Source organism: Nilaparvata lugens, chromosome 4, assembly GCF_014356525.2.
Source record: "Nilaparvata lugens isolate BPH chromosome 4, ASM1435652v1, whole genome shotgun sequence".
NCBI lineage: Eukaryota > Metazoa > Arthropoda > Insecta > Hemiptera > Delphacidae > Nilaparvata > Nilaparvata lugens.
This window is the reverse complement of record NC_052507.1, coordinates 77,912,943-77,933,537: the sequence shown is the minus strand read 5'-3', so window position 1 is coordinate 77,933,537 and position 20,595 is coordinate 77,912,943. Positions and strand designations below refer to the sequence as shown.

The 20,595-nt window shown below is 35.7% G+C and overlaps 2 protein-coding genes across 7 annotated transcripts in view; both read left to right on the top strand.

Moving 5' to 3' along the window:
- Positions 1–10,616, top strand: part of LOC111048224 (protein neuralized) — a 293,596-nt gene extending 282,980 nt beyond the window's left edge. For 4 of the 6 annotated variants that reach the window (XM_039426552.1, XM_039426554.1, XM_022334095.2 and 1 more), the window contains exons 6-9: positions 2,383–2,581; positions 3,780–3,929; positions 5,101–5,405; positions 6,514–10,616. In XM_039426552.1, the coding sequence (XP_039282486.1) occupies positions 2,383–2,581; positions 3,780–3,929; positions 5,101–5,405; positions 6,514–6,777 (918 nt within the window). In that variant the 3' untranslated portion in view covers positions 6,778–10,616. The remainder of the gene's footprint in view (positions 1–2,382; positions 2,582–3,779; positions 3,930–5,100; positions 5,406–6,513) is intronic. The other 2 variants (XM_039426553.1, XM_039426551.1) reach the window with 1 other exon arrangement.
- A 1,898-nt stretch (positions 10,617–12,514) lies between these two features.
- Positions 12,515–20,595, top strand: part of LOC111052867 (DNA damage-binding protein 1) — a 94,739-nt gene continuing 86,658 nt past the window's right edge. The window contains 2 exon segments of the mRNA XM_039426549.1: positions 12,515–12,756; positions 18,411–18,559. Of these exon segments, the coding sequence (XP_039282483.1) occupies positions 12,696–12,756; positions 18,411–18,559 (210 nt within the window). The 5' untranslated portion in view covers positions 12,515–12,695.

Here is a 20,595-nt window from a genome sequence, read left to right as displayed (position 1 = left end):
CAGCTCATAATAGTAGAGAGAATTCTCATAATTAGAGCTTAACTATACTATATAACTAACTTACTATACTACTATATTACTATATTACTATACTTACTATACTAATAGCTAACTTACTATACTAGTGCTCAACTTAACTATAAACTAACAACAGCATAATAAGACAGAATTCTTATTAAATAAAAATACTAAGAAATTGTCAAAAACCACAGATTGTATTTAAATTTATAAAAACCGGTTTCGGTTGTTAACCATTGTCAATCTCTGATCATCTAAAACTAAATACGAGAGCAGCAGTAGTTTTAGTTTATCAGATATTGACAATAGAATTTGGTAGAATTTAATTTGGGAGAGGAATAGCACAAAGTTACCTTATTTTTTCTCTCCCTATCATTTTGATGATGTACTTATTGTATGAATCAATAAACACCGTTTTCAATAAACTGTCGTAGAGTTCATTACATTTTCATTAAATAAGGAGAGATAATTATCTTAACAGTTAACCGCTGCACCGAATATTATATTTTTATTTAATAAGGAAAGAGAATACTTCCTAAAGTGTCGCTGCACATCTCTATGATAAGAGAGAGACAATCGCTACACAGAATATAAAAATTAAGAACAGTCTGTGCTAGTCTGTATTTAAGCTATTAATTTGTATAGAGTTTCATGTTGTCCACAGCATACTAAGTATTTATCAAACTGAACGGATGCTCTTTATCACAATAATGAGCTTATTCTATCATTTTCCCGTTTTCAAAATGTTTTGAAGGCTTGTCTTGAGATAAATTTACTGACAAGATGCATCTTACATGACGTGATACTTACATGATAGATGATGGATGTTTTAAATTACTGTACTGTGAAAGGTCTCTAGTTGTAAAGATAAGTTATAACCTTATAGTATTCAAGTGATAAAACTGTCGAATTTATATTTTGTTTTGAAGTCGTTTGTAACATACAAACCGTCAAATTTTCCAAACTAACGGCCTGAGTGTTACAGTGCCATATAATAAAACTCTATAGTGAGGTCCATGTTATAATGGCAGTGGATAAAGATAGAACAACAGCGTTACCTGTTCTCTGCCTTAATTAATTATACTTCTATATTGTCAAAAACAAATTTGGCATCGTTGCAGAGCTAGAAAAGGACTACCTGCTTTGTCGAATGATAGACAAGGATAGCAACATCAAAGTTGATCAAATACTGCCATTATAACGTAAACCTCACTACAACAGATTTACTACATAAACTTGCCTCACTACATTAAACAGTATTGGTGGTTTTCAGTGATAGAATACATAAATTTATATTGTTCAAAAGAGAAATATTATTATTGGTCGACTGAAGATATTTGTTAGACTCTAATGTACTCCTAAGTTTTTTTAAATAGTAATGGCAGTTGAAAATTAATCATCTACAGTATTTCGATTGGGTCGATTTAATAAAAGCTAGAATCTACTGACTAGGAACTGGTCCATTAGTTCTAGCTATTGCTTAAACTCTGTTGGATATCCTAATCAAGTACTAGTTCTATAGGCAATATCTGGGACCGAGCTTCGCTCTGGAGTACAAAAGCATAAAAAATTTATTACGAAAGAAGAAATTATAATAACATTCATAGTTCATACAAAAATGTTCTATCTAATCACAGTAAATTGAGATTAATTCCCAGAGGAATGCAAAATTTCCCTCACAAAGGCCCAGTTGCACAAAAGCCGGTTAAATTTTAATCCTGATTAACTTCACGTGAACCAAATCAGAGAAGACCATTTCAAAAAGATGGATCTATTGGAATTAATCAGGATACCGGCTTTTTTGCAACCGGCACTAAGTACCTGATTGAATGATTACAAAAGTTCAACAGCTTAGTCATATTTTGACACAGTCCCACACACATGAACTCGCTCACTCACTTCCATCACCAACAGACGACGAAATAATTATCAGCTGTTTATCCAAGGATGAATAATAATAATTATCCTTTTAATTTCTTTCAGCGACTTTTCCCAGGGAATTGACCTAGTTCAATCGAATCTTCATATTATAAACCTACTATGTTCTAAATTTCGTGTGAATCGTTAGAGCCGTTTTCGAGATCCGGTGAAATACAAACATATAAACATATAAACAGAAGTTGCTCGTTTAATAGTATAGGATTAGCTAAAATATTCAAGCAAATTCTAGGTCCTTCAGGTGATGAGATTATACGGCTGACTCGAATCCTAGTATTAGCAATTATTGCTAGATTTTATTCAATCGACTCAATGAAAAGAGTTCTAAATTTGTAAAGTCTGAATTAAACTATATCCACATTTAAAAATCTGATTTTATTCTTTCATTCAGTATTAAAAATATTATTGTTGTGTGTGTTTTGCCAGGTGCTAGCAACAGAAACCGTGTTCCTGGGTGCGCTTGCTCTGGGACTGACCTCGTGTGACCCCGCCACATTGACCGCCAGTGATCTGCCCGACGACTCTGATCTGCTATTGGACCGCCCCGAGTACTGGGTGGTCAGCAAAGATGTTGCTAACTACCCCCAGCGAGGCGACGAGCTCACATTCTCAATCACTCACAGTGGTAAGTAAAGCAAAACATTTTGATCTAATAGAGTTCTATCGATTTTCCTATATTTTAAAAAAACGTCAATAACCAGAAAACTATCAGTCAAAATCTAATTACAAGGACATGGTTGGAAAGAGGAAGAAATTTCCAATAAGAATCATTTAATTTGTTCCTTTGATGTTTTTGAACTTTTTATGAATGTTCAAACTGTTCGAAATTTGGCTTTGAACTCAACTTTTTATAACACGACTATATCAAGAATATAGTTGGAAAGAGGAAGAAATTTCGAATAAGACTAATATACTTTGTTCCTTTGTTTAACGTAAATTTTTATGAACGTTCAAACGAATGTACCTAGAATCTATTCTAGGTACCTTGGTTCAAACTATTTGAAATTTGTCTTTGAACCAGACAGATGTTCTTTTTTAAGATATACTGACTGAATGCTGCCCGTATTCATTAAGAGAATGTTATGAGTGTGTTAGATGAATGTTGTGATGTGTGTAAGATGAATGTTATGAGTGAATGTTATGAGTGAATGTTATGAGATCTTCTCATTGAAATCCTAGAGAAATAGAAATCAGAAATTATCCAGACGATTTTGTAAAATGAAAAACTTTCCCTCAATGGAGGGAAACCATATACTACTTGATATATTTGACATGTCATACACCGTTTGAGCTGTACTCATCATATGCTGTTTTATACGATGAAATAACAATAACAATTTAAACTTTAGCGCACATAAAAGGTTCAAAAACGTCAAACAAAGGAACAAGTTATTTGAATACTATTTGAAATTTCTGCCTCTTCCCAACGATATCCTTAAAATCAAATTTTGACTGATAGTTTCCTAGTTATTGACGTTTTTCATAAAAAATCATACAGTATAAGAAAATTTTACTGGTAATTTTTTGTTGCAAATTTAATGTAGAATCTATGGTCTTCGGTTATTACACCTTTCGTGTGATACTTTGTATATTCACATTCAGTCTAGGTGGGAGCTACCGGAACTTACAAACAAGAAAACACCGTAAGAATTTACTTTTTCACTCATGTTATAACTCGTGGTATATTTTATACTCGTTTTACTGAGAATGGTATATTTTTTCTCATGGTATTTTATATCTTTTACTCATGGTATATAATTTTTCTGTATGTAATAATAATTTTTATGAATGATTGTTTAATTATTTGTGTTTTTGTTGAATAGGTGAGGTTCAGATGAGTAAAAACGGAAGTGCCCCGGTTGTTTTGATGCACGTCGACCAATCACTGACTCTGTGGGCGTTCCTCGACGTATATGGATCGACCAGCAAGATTCGCATCCTCGGAAGTTCAATAATTGAACCACCCAGATCAGGTAAATTATTCTCCATTCAAAATTCAGTTCCTAGTGGATTGAGAATATTAGGCTACAGTGAGGTTCACGTTATAATGGCAGTATTCGATTAATATAGGCTACCTAGCCCATCATTGCATATTATTTGACAATTCAATAAAATCTTATTATATTAAAGCTGCAAAAGACAAAAAATACGAAAAATTCACAGCCAATACGGCTGATGTCTCGGAGAACCCACCTCAAAATCAGTTAGAGAACACACTGGAGGCTATGGGAAACCTCCAAATCACGAAAATTTTACCCCCCTGGATACCCTAGAGCCCCCCAAATTTCTTCGACACATTTAAATAAGCCTCGCACAGAAAATTCGATAGAAGCTTCTTTGTTCAGCTCCCGGAGCATCAAGCCTATATCCATAGTTCGATTTCGACCAAATTCAAATGGCGACCCGGGAAATGGAGTTTTCATCGAAAATTTGAAGTTTTCCCAAATACGAAAAATGCTATGAGTTCGCTGTGAAAACTGAACAACAAATATGTTCCATACTACACTGGAGGCTATGGGAAAACCTCCAGACCTTCCAAATTCTGCCCCCCGCCACTCCTGTGCTCCCCCAAATATTTGGTACACATTTAAATTTGTTTCCCATGAAAAATGTATTACAAGCTTTTTTGTTCAGCTAGCCAAGTTAAGTGTATAACCATAGCTAAATTTCAACCAAATTCAAATGGCGACCAGGGAAATGGAGTTTTCATCGAAAATTTGAAGTTTTCCCAAATACGAAAAATGCTATGAGTTCGCTGTGAAAACTGAACAACAAATATGTTGCATACTACACTGGAGGCTATGGGAAAACCTCCAGACCTTCCAAATTCTGCCCCCCGCCACTCCTGTGCTCCCCCAAATATTTGGTACACATTTAAATTTGTTTCCCATGAAAAATGTATTACAAGCTTTTTTGTTCAGCTAGCCAAGTTAAGTGTATAACCATAGCTAAATTTCAACCAAATTCAAAATTCAAATGGCGACCAGGGAAATGGAGTTTTGATCGAAAATTTGAAGTTTTCCCAAATACGAAAAATTCTCAGCCAAAACTATGAGTTCACTGTGAAAACTGAGCGTGAGTAAATAAGATAAATAAAACAAATAAATAAAATAAATAAATAATAAATAAATTGTTTTGTTTTAGGTGTAGTCTCGCCGGTGCCAAGAGAGGAGCTACATCCACAGCAGCAGCATCAGCAGCCACCTCTGGTGGTGAGAAGTGGCAACTCGGCAGCCCTCGTCCGACAGGCCGGCCTCCGAGTGGCTCTGCCCGACTCGCGCCACCCCTCAGCCGCCCCCGGGCCACCGGCCCCCGAGGTGGTGCAGCTGGGAGGCGGCGTCGGAGGCGGCACTGTGCTAGTGGTCAACCTGCCGCCCCCACAGGCGCATCATCCGGCCCCCGATGCATCGGCCACTCTGCTATCTACCTACAGTCACACCTACATCGAGGTCAGTTTCACAGCACTCGTAATTTTTATTTCAACTTTACTCGTATCACTGATGAAAATAATTACTAATTAATTTATAATCAAGAAAATATTATTTCCCTTACTTGTCTTAAACCCCTTCCAACGCCTTTTTCAATACTCAATTGTGAGATTCACTATTGAATCAGTGGAAATGATAAGGTATTAAAAATACATATGAGAGCACAATGATAACATCATATATAATATATTACCTAATGATAGCACATGAACAATGGAGAATACAGTGTAAATGAATACAGTATCCTCAATAATTTTTCCCGGTTTCTAGGACACTTATCAAATCTGATTGACCATCAAATTGCATCTTTAGGTTCAATAAGAGTAACTTATCACATTTAAAAAGTGTCAAAGGGGTGGCCACTAACGACAGAGCAAGTGTGACGAGCATATGTGTGAAAGGACATGTCTGCGAACGAAAAAGACATTCACGCGAAAGGATTCGAATAGCTGTTTGACAGCAGCTTCTAACATAAGATAAACAACTAATAAAAATAAATAAACCACTGGAAAATTACAAACTATGATGATACGAAAATAATTTAATAACCTAAAATAGAGCAGCGACGAAAAAATGAACAATAAAAATCGAAGATACAAAAACCTAACGTCAAGAATGTCCAAAGCCTTTCGCTGTGATGACACAACAACAATGTATGAGGACATGTGTGAAACATATATTCAACACCCTTGTCCTGTCGTTAGTGGCCACCCCTTGGAAGCCGGGTCTTTATGAAAATAATCTAAACAAGTTTGAGTAGTAGAAAAGACTTTCAAGTTTCAACTCCGCCTAATAGAGAGCATTTTAATTGTTATTGTGAAAAATAGAATATATGTTGTGTGGACGGTGTGTGATTTCAGTTGATTTTATTATTATATATAAGCCGACATCAGTTGAGGATGGTGACACAGTCACCAAAATATTCTGTAATATGTTGACGTCTATGCAAACGTCTCTGTAATAAGTTTTCAATCTATCAGTGTCGTGACACTGACTGTCTATAATGAAAATTTACAATTTGTGACAGTGAAGAATATTTGTTTATTCGTTTATTTATTCATTGTTACAGCCGGTGAGCGCGACGTCCTACACAACAGTGAGCGGCGACTCGACGCCGAACATGCGCGAATGGGCCGAGACATCGGTGAGCGCCCCCTCGGGCAGCGAGTGTTCCATCTGCTACGAGCGGGCCATCGACTCTGTGCTCTACATGTGCGGCCACATGTGCATGTGCTACGAATGCGCCGTGCAACAGTGGCGGGGCAAGGGAGGTGGCCACTGCCCGCTCTGTCGCGCTGTCATCCGTGACGTCATCCGCACCTACAAGTCCTGATAAGAGCCTGTGCCAAAGTCGACTTCGTGACGTCATCCGCACCAACAATTCATCCTCTCTGTCTCGATGTTATCCGTGACGTCATCCGCACCTACAATTCATCCTGTCTGTCTCGATGTTATTCGTGACGTTATAAGTAAGTCCTGATAAGAGAGAGTCGACTTCGTGACGTCACCCGCATCTACAATTCATCCTCTCTGTCGCGCTGTTATTCGTGACGTCATAAGTAAATCCTGATAAGAGAGAGTCGACTTCGTGACGTCATCCGCACCTACAATTCATCCTCTCTGTCGCGCTGTTATTCGTGACGTCATAAGCAAGTCCTGAGAGAGTCCAAGAGAGAGTCGACTTCGTGACGTCATCCGCACCTACAATTCATCCTCTCTGTCGCGCTGTTATTCGTGACGTCATAAGCACCTATAAATCCTGATAAGAGACTGTGCTAGAGTCGACTCCGTGACGTAATTCGCATCTACAATTCATCCTCTCTGTCACGCGGTCATTCGTGACGTCATTTGGACCTACAAGTCATGATAAAGAGTCTATACTAAACTTGACTTAGAAAATGTTAATAATACAAGTCCTCATAGGATCCTGTTCAACGACTACTAAACTCGACTTTGAAAATATTTTACAAGTCCTGATAAGAGCTTTTCTGAATATTGCAATGGAGAAAAGATGGCACAAGAAGATATCCCATAAACAGCTTTTATGTTCCAATTTTCAATGTTAACTCAAGCCGATAGTCCTATCCGTTTTTTCTTTGTCTTTTCTTTTTCTTGAAGCCATGTGATGCTGGTAGGTTATCATGCTGGGACGTTCTTACATTCTCACATGGCAAAATCAGTAATAATAGACAGTAGTCGACAGTAATCGGCTTGAGTTAACAGAAAATCGACATGAAATTTGGGACATAAACGACATTTACCATGGAATATCCTCTTAAGCTCCCTTTTCTCTATCATATTGTCCTACAAAATTCAGATCGAAGACTATTTCCACTACAGTCTGTGCAAACCTTAGTTAGCAGCATTTGTCTTATGGAGTAGGCCTACATCGCTTCCAGATTTCACAGAATCCAGAAAGCCTGTGAAATAATTGTGTGACGTAAGAGCGAAAAAGATGTAAGGCCTTTTTGATAGGATCAGCATAAAAACAGCAACCGTGTGTTCAAATCGGTCTATTTAAATAACATTGACCATAAAGCTCCGTGCTACAAACTAAGGTTTGCTCGAACTATAGTAAAACTTGACTTGAAAAATATTGATAATACAATAAAGCTCCGTGCTACAAACTAAGGTTTGCTCGAACTATAGAAAACTTGACTTGAAAAATATTGATAATACAAGTCCTGATAGAGTCATTTTGAATATTGTACGACAAACTTCAGAAAGACGACTATTTACACTAGTTAAACTTGACTTATTCCTTTGTTATTCGCATACTTTTCAGTGGTGCTAAGTAAATAGTTTCTGACCAATTGTATGTTGTAATCTATAATGTCATGTAAACTATGTTTCCTCCAATAACCGTTTGCACACTAGAGTGGAGTTTACATTAGTTTAGTTTACTTGAATTCAAGTTTTCTAAACGTTTGAGTTGAATGGACAATTTTTAAAACTTGTCAAGTTTACTTGAAGTCAAGTTTTCATAACTCCAAAGTATATAATAATAGATTCAAAAATCGAATTAATCTCAAATTTTCTTCGGGAACAGTTTTTCTCAATCTTCCGATTTGTAGGTTGAATAGCACCTTCAAGATTCCAAGTCAAACTTGTTCAAAATCTACAAAACTTGGAGAAGGGTCTAAATTGGTATAGTATACTTGACTTCAAGGTTGCAAAATACATACATTCTATGCATAACTTGAATTGAAGTAAAAGTGACTAATGTAAACCTCTTAGGTAATGTAAACCTCTTTACCGATTGTCGGCCGAAATTTATCGTCACAACACCCAGAATGTCCTCCGATTGGCCAAAAAGCTGATTCTCAGCCAATCGGAGGACCTTAATTAATGTCGGCTGAAAATCGGTAAGTGTGATACGGTCGTTTCCTGTATATTATCTTAGCCATGCTTTTGCTAGCCTATTTGTTGTTAGAATGAAATGTGTTGATGCTGTTTTGTTGAAGCCATTGTTTTTCCTATAAAATCGGTCAGTTAGATTATTATTGCCAAAGATTGATGGTTAAAGGTTGATTCCAAACTGTTATGTAAGTAATATGTAAAAAAACTCAATTCTTTGATATATAATAGGGTAGAACATTTCTTATACTTTTGTATTCCTGTATATGGAGCGGTGTATTCGTAGACTAGTAAACTGTTTCAATTCTCAATGTATTGTAATGAATTCGAAGCACAAGGTTCAATCGCAGATTTTCCGAGTAGTTTTTGAAAAGTTCCCACAGAACTGGAATTGGTTAATATCAGAGAGAGAGAAAAACTGTATCATATCTGATCCAAAACTGTAAACCAATTTTAAAACTTATCATAAATGAAATTATTCTGTCTGAATTTTAATATAAAAATATCTCATCTAATCAATAATATAATTTCTTAGTAGTTTCTGTCGCTCATCTTATTGATTTTCATACCAGTTGTTACAAACAGTTTTGTGAGTTCAAATTCTAGATTGATTATCTTATTCTAGGCTGCATTGCTCAAGCATATACATATTATATGGTTGTATTGTATACTGCATTGTTACCATCCATGATCCCATAATAAAACAGTAAATACGTGTTTAGTAATATATCTATGAAAAATTATATAGATTTCAAATGCTACAAGTCATTGCTTCCTTTAAAATTAAAACAAATGAAATAATTCCAACCTGTGTTCTTGATATTTTCTTATATATTTGAGCTTCCTTTATTACATTGCTAAAGAATCTGTAATTATTATTCGAAAACTATTTATGTAATTTATTGTTTTTTGTTGAGCATCTAATGTATTTGTAAATAATATTAATGCTGGTGTAATCTTTGAAATTTTATAACTGATATTTTGTACTCTTGCGCGGGAGGAGATCTTTTATATTATAGAACCGATCTTTTAGAATGAAACTTAGATAATATCTTATCGAAAGCTTGTTAAGTGGTAATCTAGTCAGTACATTTAATTGAATATGTATGTTGGGAAGTGCTGTGGCGAAAATTAAATTAAAACCACCTTTGAAAATCTTGAACTTTTCTATTGCAAATAATGAAATCTAGTCACTGAAAGAGATCATTCAAATTTATTCTTCAAAATCTATTAATCTATCCATTAAATTCATCCTTATAGAAAATAAATCAATATAATTTCAGCATTGAACGTTTTGCTATTGATGAAATTTGGAGGTTCAAGAATATTTAGCTACAGTACTTTCCTGGATTTATAGCATGGTTCCGCTACAAAAATGAAAAAAACATTTATAGTAGGCCTACTTTTAACTTTCCATGAATGGAGCATTTAATGAATGGATCGTGTAGATAACTTGTAGATCTTAATGAGAATGATGGTGTGATTTTATACGAGTAAGTTGTCATAATAGCCATCGCAATGAATTATACACAAACTTTATTTCTGATTCCAAATATGTTGAATGAACTTTTAAAAATTTAATGCATTCCAATGAATAAAATCCTGTGAATCTTGTTCTATTTAAAATGAGCATTCTACCTTCGCTTCAACATAATATTATTAAAGTGCAATAGCTGAGTGTTTGTACTTTCTATCCTTGTTACAAAAAATGAACCTCTTTCAATTTGTATTTGTAATCTTAAATTTGTATCGATACTCCTATTTTGTACTCAAAAACAAATATCACGTGTCAAATACAGCAACATTATTATAAAATTGGCTTCTTCACATTCTTTCTTACCCACTGATTGATGATAGCATATAGCGTACCCACCTATTTTTTGTTGCTGAGGGTGATGCCCACATGAGCTCTGGGCTTGTGCGTGGTTAATGAGGCGGATGATAATGAGAGATGAGTGGACCTACAGTTTTAGGTTGGTTTTGAACAACCTAAATATTTAATTTAATACAGTAGCCTAAGGCTCAACTCACACTTACGCGACTCAGGTCGAGAAGAGACTCCACTCTAGTCAAGAGCATGTGTTTTCAAATGGTGGCACTCAGACCAGCCGACTCTAGTCTCCCGCGACTGTGACTATTTGAAAACACATGTTCTCGATTAGAGTCGAGTCTCTTCTCAACCTAGTCGAGTATCGAGTAGTTATTAGCCTCTAGTAGTAGTAATTAGCCTCTGTTGTTGTTTAACATTACTATTTCTCCATAAATTTGAAGTTGTAACACTATAGTTTATAGTATATTGTTACAATTGCAAATTAATTTATGCAATTCTGGTAAAACTCTTTCTCTTTTTTATCGAGTTGATATGGTTTCTTAGGATACGAAAAATGAGTGGGCTCTATTGAATAAAATATTTTTTCACTCATTGTCGACAAAAAGATCAAAGGAATTTTACAATTAAAGGAAGCTGCAGCTTCTGCATGAGCTTCCTATGTGAGTGAGTGCTGAAATCATAAAGGTGCGTACAGATATACGCGCCGCGAACATGAGTAATTCACTTTTAATCAGCTGATTATATCTGTATTTATACAGAAACTGTAAGATACAGTTATACGCGCCGCGAACATGAGCAATTCACTTTTAATCAGCTGATTATACCTGTATTTATATAGAAACTGTAAGATACAGATATAAAAAGGTTGGCATCAGTTGATTAAAAGTGAATTGCTCATGTTCGCGGCGCGTAAATCTGTACGCACCTTTAGGTACGGATTACGATGAGAGATGAGTTAAGGTGGGCTACACTTTGAAGTGGGTTCCGAACCACCTGGAAGCAACATTTACTCATAAATGGTATTTAGAGGAGTTCAGATTCTCAGTGGTCATACTTTTACAACGAGAGTAGACCTACTGTAGCAGGCGTATGGAGCTTAACTTATTTTATAGAGCACGAAATCAAATTACTGGTGAATGAGGGATATGGAAAATGATGCTGGACTACTTTTTTAATCATTGAGAATCTGTCATATTCATCTATGGGAATGTTGAGCTGTGTTTACAGTAATCAGCTACGTTTACTATAGTAAGGTCCATGTTATAATGACAGTATTTGATCAACTTTTGTTTTGCTATACTTGTCTATCATTCGACAAAGCCGGTGGTACTATCGTTTTCTAGGTCCACAACGGTGCCAATTATGTTTTTGACAGTGAAGAAATATGATCAATTAATGCAGAGAATCGGCATCGCTATTCTTCTATCTTTATCCACTGTCATTATAACGTGGACCTCACTATATGAAGCAGTAGGCCTATTAGTAATTATTTACAAATTTACAAGAATAAGAAGTGTGTGTTACTCCATTGACATAATTACTAAACTTAAAGTAAAACTGACTCTATCCAATGAGTAATCCAACAAAGATGATAAGTGATCCAACAATAATTCACACTCTTAAAGTGAAATTAATTCTATTCGAGCAACTGTAAATTGTCCTCTCTCCATTCCAGCAATTTCAATTTTACCATTTTTCGGCGGTATCGTACAGTCTCATACAAAAACAATTTCCCACTCCAAATGATTATTTCGAACTAATTAAGTTAATTTCGTCAGTTTTTCACCAATTAAACATTTACTTTATTATAAGCTGTTCTTTATTTCTTAACGATGCTTTCAATAATTACGGTTTATGCCAATGATCAAGAAGGCAATGTCTTCACCTTTAGTAATAACAGCGAAAAAGCATCAAAACTGGTTAACCTCTGAGCTCTGACTACTGCTAGTGTGAAGTGTTAAACGAATAGAAAATGTATTTCTTATTGATTTGTTTATCATTATAGTAAATTCATATATATTGTTGTAAATTATTTGTTTTCTTGTAAATTGATAACTTCTAAAATGGCTCACCACTATGTGGTTACAGCTCAAAAGCCGACTGCGGTCAACTCGTGTGTCACAGGTAATTGAGATAAAATCATTCAAATTATTAATTAATATGCTCTTTTAAAATAATACTTTATCAATAATTATTTCAAAAATAATAGAACTTATGAAGGCGTTGATTGTTTATAAACAAATACATTATTGGTTGTTCATAGCCGGCTACAACCCCTCCCCCCGCCAATAAAATAATTTCTATAATATAAAAGGTTAGGTTTTACATTTCTGAATAAAGTAAAATCAAAACTATTCACTTACTTATATCAAGTATTTATGATTTAAAAAAGAAAAACAAGAACAAATAATAGAATTTCAACCTTTGAATAACAATACAAATCTATAGTGAGGTCCACGTTATAATGACAGTGGATAAAGATAGAAGAATTGCGATGCAGATTCTCTGCATTAATTAATCATATTTCTACACTTTCAAAAACATAATTGGCACCGTTGTGAACCTACAAAAGGATAGTACCACCGCCTTTGTCGAATGATAGACAAGGATAGCAAAACCAAAGTTGATCAAATACTGTCATTATAACTTGGACCTCACTTTAGCAACTTGTTCATATGCCTAACTTGAATTCAAGTTTACACATAAATCCAACTTGATTGTATTTCTAGTTTGTACTAGATCAATTCTTTCACTGTTCATGTTTAATTTTCAAGCATGCATTATGAATAACAATTGAGAGGGTTTTTATCAATGTAGGTCTAAATAATAAATGTTTCCAAACATTTTGCAGTATAGTTTAGAGTGAGTATGTTGAACATGAATTATATAGGCTATAGCTCTATGATCAGCGTTTTATTTGACAGGCCAAGAAGGTACAGAAAAGTTTAGTTTTAAACATCCATGGTAGCCAAATCAACTAAAAATTTGATTGAGCTAGCCACTATCAAATAATGTATTTTCATGAAATATTTATATACCGTAACTAAGAGAAATTTACTTTATTGGTTTTGGAATAGTATTAAAGATACCTAGGATAGTTATAAAATATGGTGTGATGACATCGAATGCATATATAAATGAGCAAGTGCACGTCGAATCATGCATAAACCAGAAAAATCTGGAAAGTTATACTGAAACACGTTGTGACTTGCATGTAGCTGCTCACACTAAACGCAACTAGAAAACGTGCACGTTTCCAGTGTGAATGTTCCTATTGCTCCTAGCAGATTTCTTTCATCTGCACGATTCATCTCCTCGTCAACATGTCCAAACCACCTCACCCTGGCCTCCTGCATCTTCCTACCTATAGTGAGGTCCAAATTATAATTGAAGTAGAGAAAGATAGAACAACATTGTCGATCCTTTGTCTTATCAATACCTTCTGTATAGACGGTAGCAGATACAAGTTTATTGATGTGATATTAACTGTTCATTCTCGTTTAAAATAATCAATTATTTAGCAAGAAATTATATTTTTCTATAATTTCATAATGAATTTTCATAATTAAGATGAAATAAAGTAATTAATTGTTATTTCTATATTGTTAAAAGACGATTTGGCAACAGAGTAAAGCGAGAAAGAGATAGCGCTATCTGCTTTGTTGAATGATAGACAAGGATATCTAATATCCAGATACTTGAAGCTCATAGATGATTTGAGTTGGCTTCATCTAGACTCACGGTCAGTTCCTCATCGGTTCCCTATGCCATGTACTCTGTGTTTGTCCGGTTTATTCTTCGCCTCTTTCCTCAAGTGCTTTATACCTTATATGTGGGGGCTAAAAGCAAAAGCTGCAAAATCCACTTTTTTCCGGAATTGAGTTATTGGTACCACTGTGAGCTGTTCTGTGTCTAGTTTCAGAATATGTAACTCTTGAAGGCAAAAACTGCTCGGAAATATGTTATTTTAATATATGAAATATAGCCTTGTTTGCAAAGTCTGCAATATCCAAGTTCAAAGTTTGACGTCTGAGAAGCATAACCAACAAAATCCAATTCCACCAATCAGAGTTCTTGATTTGGTCATGTGACCAACATGGCCGCTTTTAGTTGTGATGGGCTGTATGTTGTTGACTTCCAATGAGGATTGGTTTGTAGTGAATACGGTAACTGCTCACGAATTTATTAATATTCATATTATTAAGTTATTTCAATAAACTTAAAGTGTAATGGAACCTGATGAAGAAAATGGTATTTCACCGGTGTCACCCAGTAAAGCAAGGAAAAGGCAGCAATAAAAAAGTTACCTTTCTATTCCTGTGTACATCATTATTTCTTCAAATTCTAAGTAGTATTATGGTAAAGGCAACGCTAACATGATGGTTTAACAATGCTAAAATTTAATATATTATGTTAAAATAGGCAATGCTGGATTTAAATGCCCAATATTCATTAACATCTGGAGTCATAAAATATAAAGTTGGAAGCAAAATCAGCAATATCCAAAACTGAGAAGCAAAACCTGCAAAGTCACAACTAAAAACAGCTGTAACTACTCAACAAATGAATTTGAAGCCTTAATACTTTGGGAAAATTCATCATTAATATATTCGAATTCATAGAAAAAATTTCATCCCTGTACATTTGGTTTCACCACCTCAACTTTTCTTTTTGCTCTCCTGTAAAATTTCACAAAGTGGATTTTGCAGCTTTTGCTTTTAGGCCCCACATATACCTTATATACCTCCTTCTTCATCCATTACCCACATCTGTGGGATCGATGGCGTCATTATACAATAAAAACAACACTTTCATACTCAAGTCAAGATCAAGATGGCAGAAAGTGACTAAGTAGTTAAAATTTGAGTCAGATCATCACTCATGTATTCACGCACTTCATAGTAGGCTCTGACTCTCATAAATCCGGTCACCACTCTCTCAAAATCACGCAAATCCAACTGCTTCACTCCTGCAGGCAGTCTATTGAAGTAGCGTAATGCTGCACTCCCATAACACACCTGCGACCTCTGAAGACGTACCCTCGGGATGTCAAGCAGCTCTCGATGCCTAGTGTTGTGATGGTGCACATCATTCCGAGTCAACAAACCATGCTGATTCTTCTTGACATGCAGCAGGCAGAGAAGAAGGAAGTGGCTGACAACTGTCATAATACCCAGTCTTACAAAAAGGGGCTTGCAGTGTGCTCGATGTTCACTAGCAGTTATAATCCGTGCAGCCCGTTTCTGCAGCTTAAGTACTTCCACCACCCTTGCTGAATGACCCCACATGAGCAGACCATAGGAGATATGGCAGTGGAAAAGTGCATGGTAAGTCATTACCAGATATGCCTCTGTCACATGTCCCCTCAGCTTCAGCAACAAGAAACAAATTCGCGACAGCCTCCTGGTCACTTGTTGGATGTGGCTAGCCCAGTTCAGTTTTGAGTCCAAGACAAACCCTAACAGCTTTACAGGGTCCTGTTCAGCTGGCAGGCTGCGAGACAAACTGCAGATTATGTTTTGTGTCTTGTTATCATTCAACTGAAAGCGATTTGCCTGGAACCATGAGGTTGAAGATTGGAGATGCTCTGCTGACAGTTCTAGCACATGCTGTAGGTCCACTCCAGATGACAATAAGGACGTATCATCAGCAAATAGCAGAGTCGAGCCGTTGTTGTCCAAGTCATTTATCATGATGATAAACAGGATTGGTCCCAGTATTGAACCCTGTGGCACTCCAAAATTCACAGGAAGTGGGCTGGAAGAAGCTCCTCCAAGAGACACCACTTGTGCCCTCTCAGTCAGGTAGGAATTCAATAGAGACAAAGCTGAGTCCACAATCCCATAGTAATGGAGCTTATCAGACAAAATTCCATGGTCAACGCAGTCAAATGCTCTGCTTAGGTCACAAAGAGTCAGTGCTAGGGATTCACCATCCTCAAATGCTGAACCAATCCGTTCAGCAACCCGATTTACCGCATCAAAAGTAGACCTCCCTCTGCGAAAACCGAATTGCATGTTTGAAAAAAGGTTATTCCTCTCAAAGAAGTCCTCAAGTTGGGGCTTGATGACTGCTTCAACCACCTTACCAAAGATTGGAGCTTTTCTCCAGCTTTCCAATCTCCCTTCCAACTTTATTCTTTATTGATTCATACAATACGTACATCATCAAAATGATAGGGAGAGAAAAAATAAGGTAACCTTGTGCTATTTCTCTTCCAAATTTGGATAAGGTTACTCTAGTTTCTGGTTCCTAGTCGCTTCGCAGAGCACAATTTCATCCGCAAAGAGCATGCACCTTGGCGCTGGCCTCTTAGCCTCAAATCCTATGACATCATAATTGATTCATACAGGTATGGACTGAGTGCTGGTCCTTGGTGAAGACCGACTTGTACTTGGAACTCATCAGTTTTCTTCCCGCACTGTTTCTTACTTGTTTGATGGCTCCTCTGTTAATTTCCCTCACTACAGATGGAATTAAATAGAGAATGCATTTATTCAAATGCTAATTAATATATAATTATTATTTAACGAAAATCCTAAATGAATGCTGTAAATCACCCCGAAGACTTCTGCTACTGCAGACATTGACAACAGGGTTAACAGCTAGATGGAAATTCGATGAGAACTAATATCAAAAAATTAGTTGCCAGCACGGGAATCGAACCCGGTACCTCCCAATTGCCAGTCAGGAATGCTTACCCTTACACCAAACTGACAATCTCTGGATAGCAGCGCTCATTTTATACGAAGCCATAGCGGCCAACCAGTTAAAGATGGAATTAAATAGAGAATGCATTTATTCAAATGCTAATTATTAATATATAATTATTATCTAACGAAAATCCTAAATAAATGCTGTAAAATGAGCGCTGCTATCCAGAGATTGTCAGTTTGGTGTAAGGGTAAGCATTCCTGACTGGCAATTGGGAGGTACCGGGTTCGATTCCCGGGCTGGCAACTAATTTTTGGATAGTAGTTCTCATCGAATTTCCATCTAGCTGTTCCCTCACTAGACGAATATACTTTCAGGCGAAAACTTTTCCCTCATACTTCGCCGCTGCTCCTGCCTGGGCACCCCATCATAAGCCTTCTAAATAAATGTAGCTTCTATTACTTTATATTTACAGCATTGAATCAATAGGATTAAGGGCGAGAACACATTAGGCTGACACACAAGAACCACATCATATTAACTGATTATGTTGCCGTTCGGGAATCAGCTGATATCGGAGAGCTTCGTGCCCTGCCGACTTGTCTGAAAACGCCTGGAAAACGCTTCGTGTGGCTTGGTCCTTATGTATGTGGAAAGGAAGGATCACGCTAAACATTATTATTGGCTTCTAAGAGGTTTCGAGGTTTATAAATTGCTCTTAGTTTGGTATTGTGTTTGAATTGAAAATTATATTTTGGATTTTTGTACTCTTCTAAGTTGAAATCGTATCTTATTCTGTTCAAATTGATTTATTGTGGACATTGACATCTAGATTTATTTTTTATTGACCAGACTCATTCTTTGCCCTAGTATTAAATTTATGTTTGACATTGATTTACAATTTGATTCTATTTTTGGCCTTACAGGTCTTTGATTTTGTATGATTTCATATTCACACGAATATATTATTTTCAGATTTTACTTTTATTGTGTAACCTTATCTAAATTTGGGAGAGGAATAGCACAAGGTTACCTTATTTTTCCTCTCCCTATCATTTTGATGATGTACTTATTGTTTGAATAAAGAATGAAGAATTATATTACTCTGTTTCTGTTTATTTCAGGAAACTTTACATCACCTACCGACTTGAATTTGATTTTGGCCAAGAATACTAGGATTGAAATTCAGCTTGTGACTCCTGAAGGCCTTAGACCTCTGCGAGAAATAGGATTGTATGGCAAAGTCGCTGTTATGAAGTTCTTCAGACCTCCTGTAAGTAAATTATTGACTTTGGCCTTATAAATTGATCAAATTGAATGAAGACATTAGAACTTTTTAGTCTCAACCTTATAATCAATATTAACACGAGAATAGTCGCACCCGCGGCAAATTGCCGCACAATTGTAACTTTTGTATTTAGCTTGGGAATTTTCGTTTTCCAAGGTTGGCAGCTCATGTAATCCTCCCTGTGACTGTCCTCTAGACAATGAACAGTTTGAGTCATTGAACAGTTTGAGGATGACAGAATGAACGTTGACTAATTTCAATGTATAGGTATTATCTTCCTATTTTATATTCCATCTTCTGATTCAAACTTTCATTATCTTTTTATTATATCTAGATGTAGAGAAATGAGTCAAATAAAGAAGGTATATTCATTCCATTTGTGATTAGATTATTTTATCCCATAAAAATGATAAATTCTAACAATAAATTTGCATTATGTATTTTTTGAATCTTCTCCATGTATTATGTTATTATATACTATTAAATAGTATATGTTATTATATACTATTAAATAGTATATAATAACATAAAACACGTTGAGAAAGATTTGGAATTAATAAATATTGAAAGAGCATTATCAAAACCAACTGTTTATAGTCTAGGGAGCCATAAGGGTGAGTGTGAGCAAAATGCTCACGCGCGACCACTGACGTTCTGCAAGTCCGTACGACTACTCGCGTGTTAATGGATAAATTGTTTAAAACAATTATAAAATAATAAATAATTTTAGAAATTTTCATTCAATGAAGAAAAAATAGTTTTTTATAAGCTCAATAATATCGGCCAAGAGTATTTAATTAGTTGGTCAACTCCATTTCACACACTTCTGTATGAGTTTGGAAGAGAAAGAGTAAAATTGAATATTACAGTTGGAAGGAAACACCAAAACTATCATTTTGAATAAAAAAATAAAAAACTATACTGCACAGAAAAGTGATATAACTATCCTAGAATCTCTTCTTGGTTGATTTGAAGTTGGTACCCTACCTAACACTAAAGAGAATTACAATAATTTTTGTAATTATGATTGAACCGGTTTGTCCATAAAATAGGGAGCTCTTCAATATTACGAAAACATACTACTTCATTTTCAACATTATAGTGTTGTATTGCGAGTGATTTTATGGCCTTTAATTGTTAATTGTTTTTGAAGGGATGGATTCAAGGATCCAAAGGTTCAAAGAACCTCACACGTCAACCGAAGCTTATTGTGTTCCCAAGTAGTATGTCAGTTAGGCAAACCAATACCTGTGTTCCTTACAAGAACCAGGATTTTTTCCCTTTACTAACATCCCATTCATCACCTGGTTGCTTGTTGCAATCCAGTGTGAAATGCTTGGCCGTCTCTTCAGACTGATAAGCCCTCGTGACCTAAGTGAGTTCCACTCCTAGCCTTCTTTGAAGGTCCTACCGCTGAGGAAGAGGTGGCCAAGTTGCCTCTAGGGCGCCCGGCCACCCTTGACTCAGCCTCTTGACCCACATTTGTGCCTGGAGTTTCACCCAGGCAGCGTTATGGCCTTTAGTAAATGTTGTCAATAATTATTTAATTTTAGCTTGATTGAATAGTGGTTAACAAAATTTACCTAGTGTCTATTCATCTTTCTTCAGTTTCAAATATTCCAACCAAAATTAGATGATTATTCCAAATTTTAGAACAGTATCCAAATAACGATTATTTTTGGTGGCATTAATATGTACACTAACCCAGATAGTCTAGATTATTTTGAGTCTAAAGGTGCGTACAGATATACGCGCCATGAACATGAGCAATTCACTTTTAATCAGCTGACTATATCTGTATTTTTACAGAAACTGTATAAGATATAGATATAAAAAGCTTGGCATCAGCTGATTAAAAGTGAATTGCTCATGTTCGCGGCGCGTAAATCTGCTCGCACCTTTATGCAACCGGTTTCAAGTCCATTTCTTTAATTGTTATCGAGGTATTTAAAAAAAATGTATGCAATTCAGGACATTTCATGGAATATCTCAGAAATTATTGTAATATGTACTTTCAACGA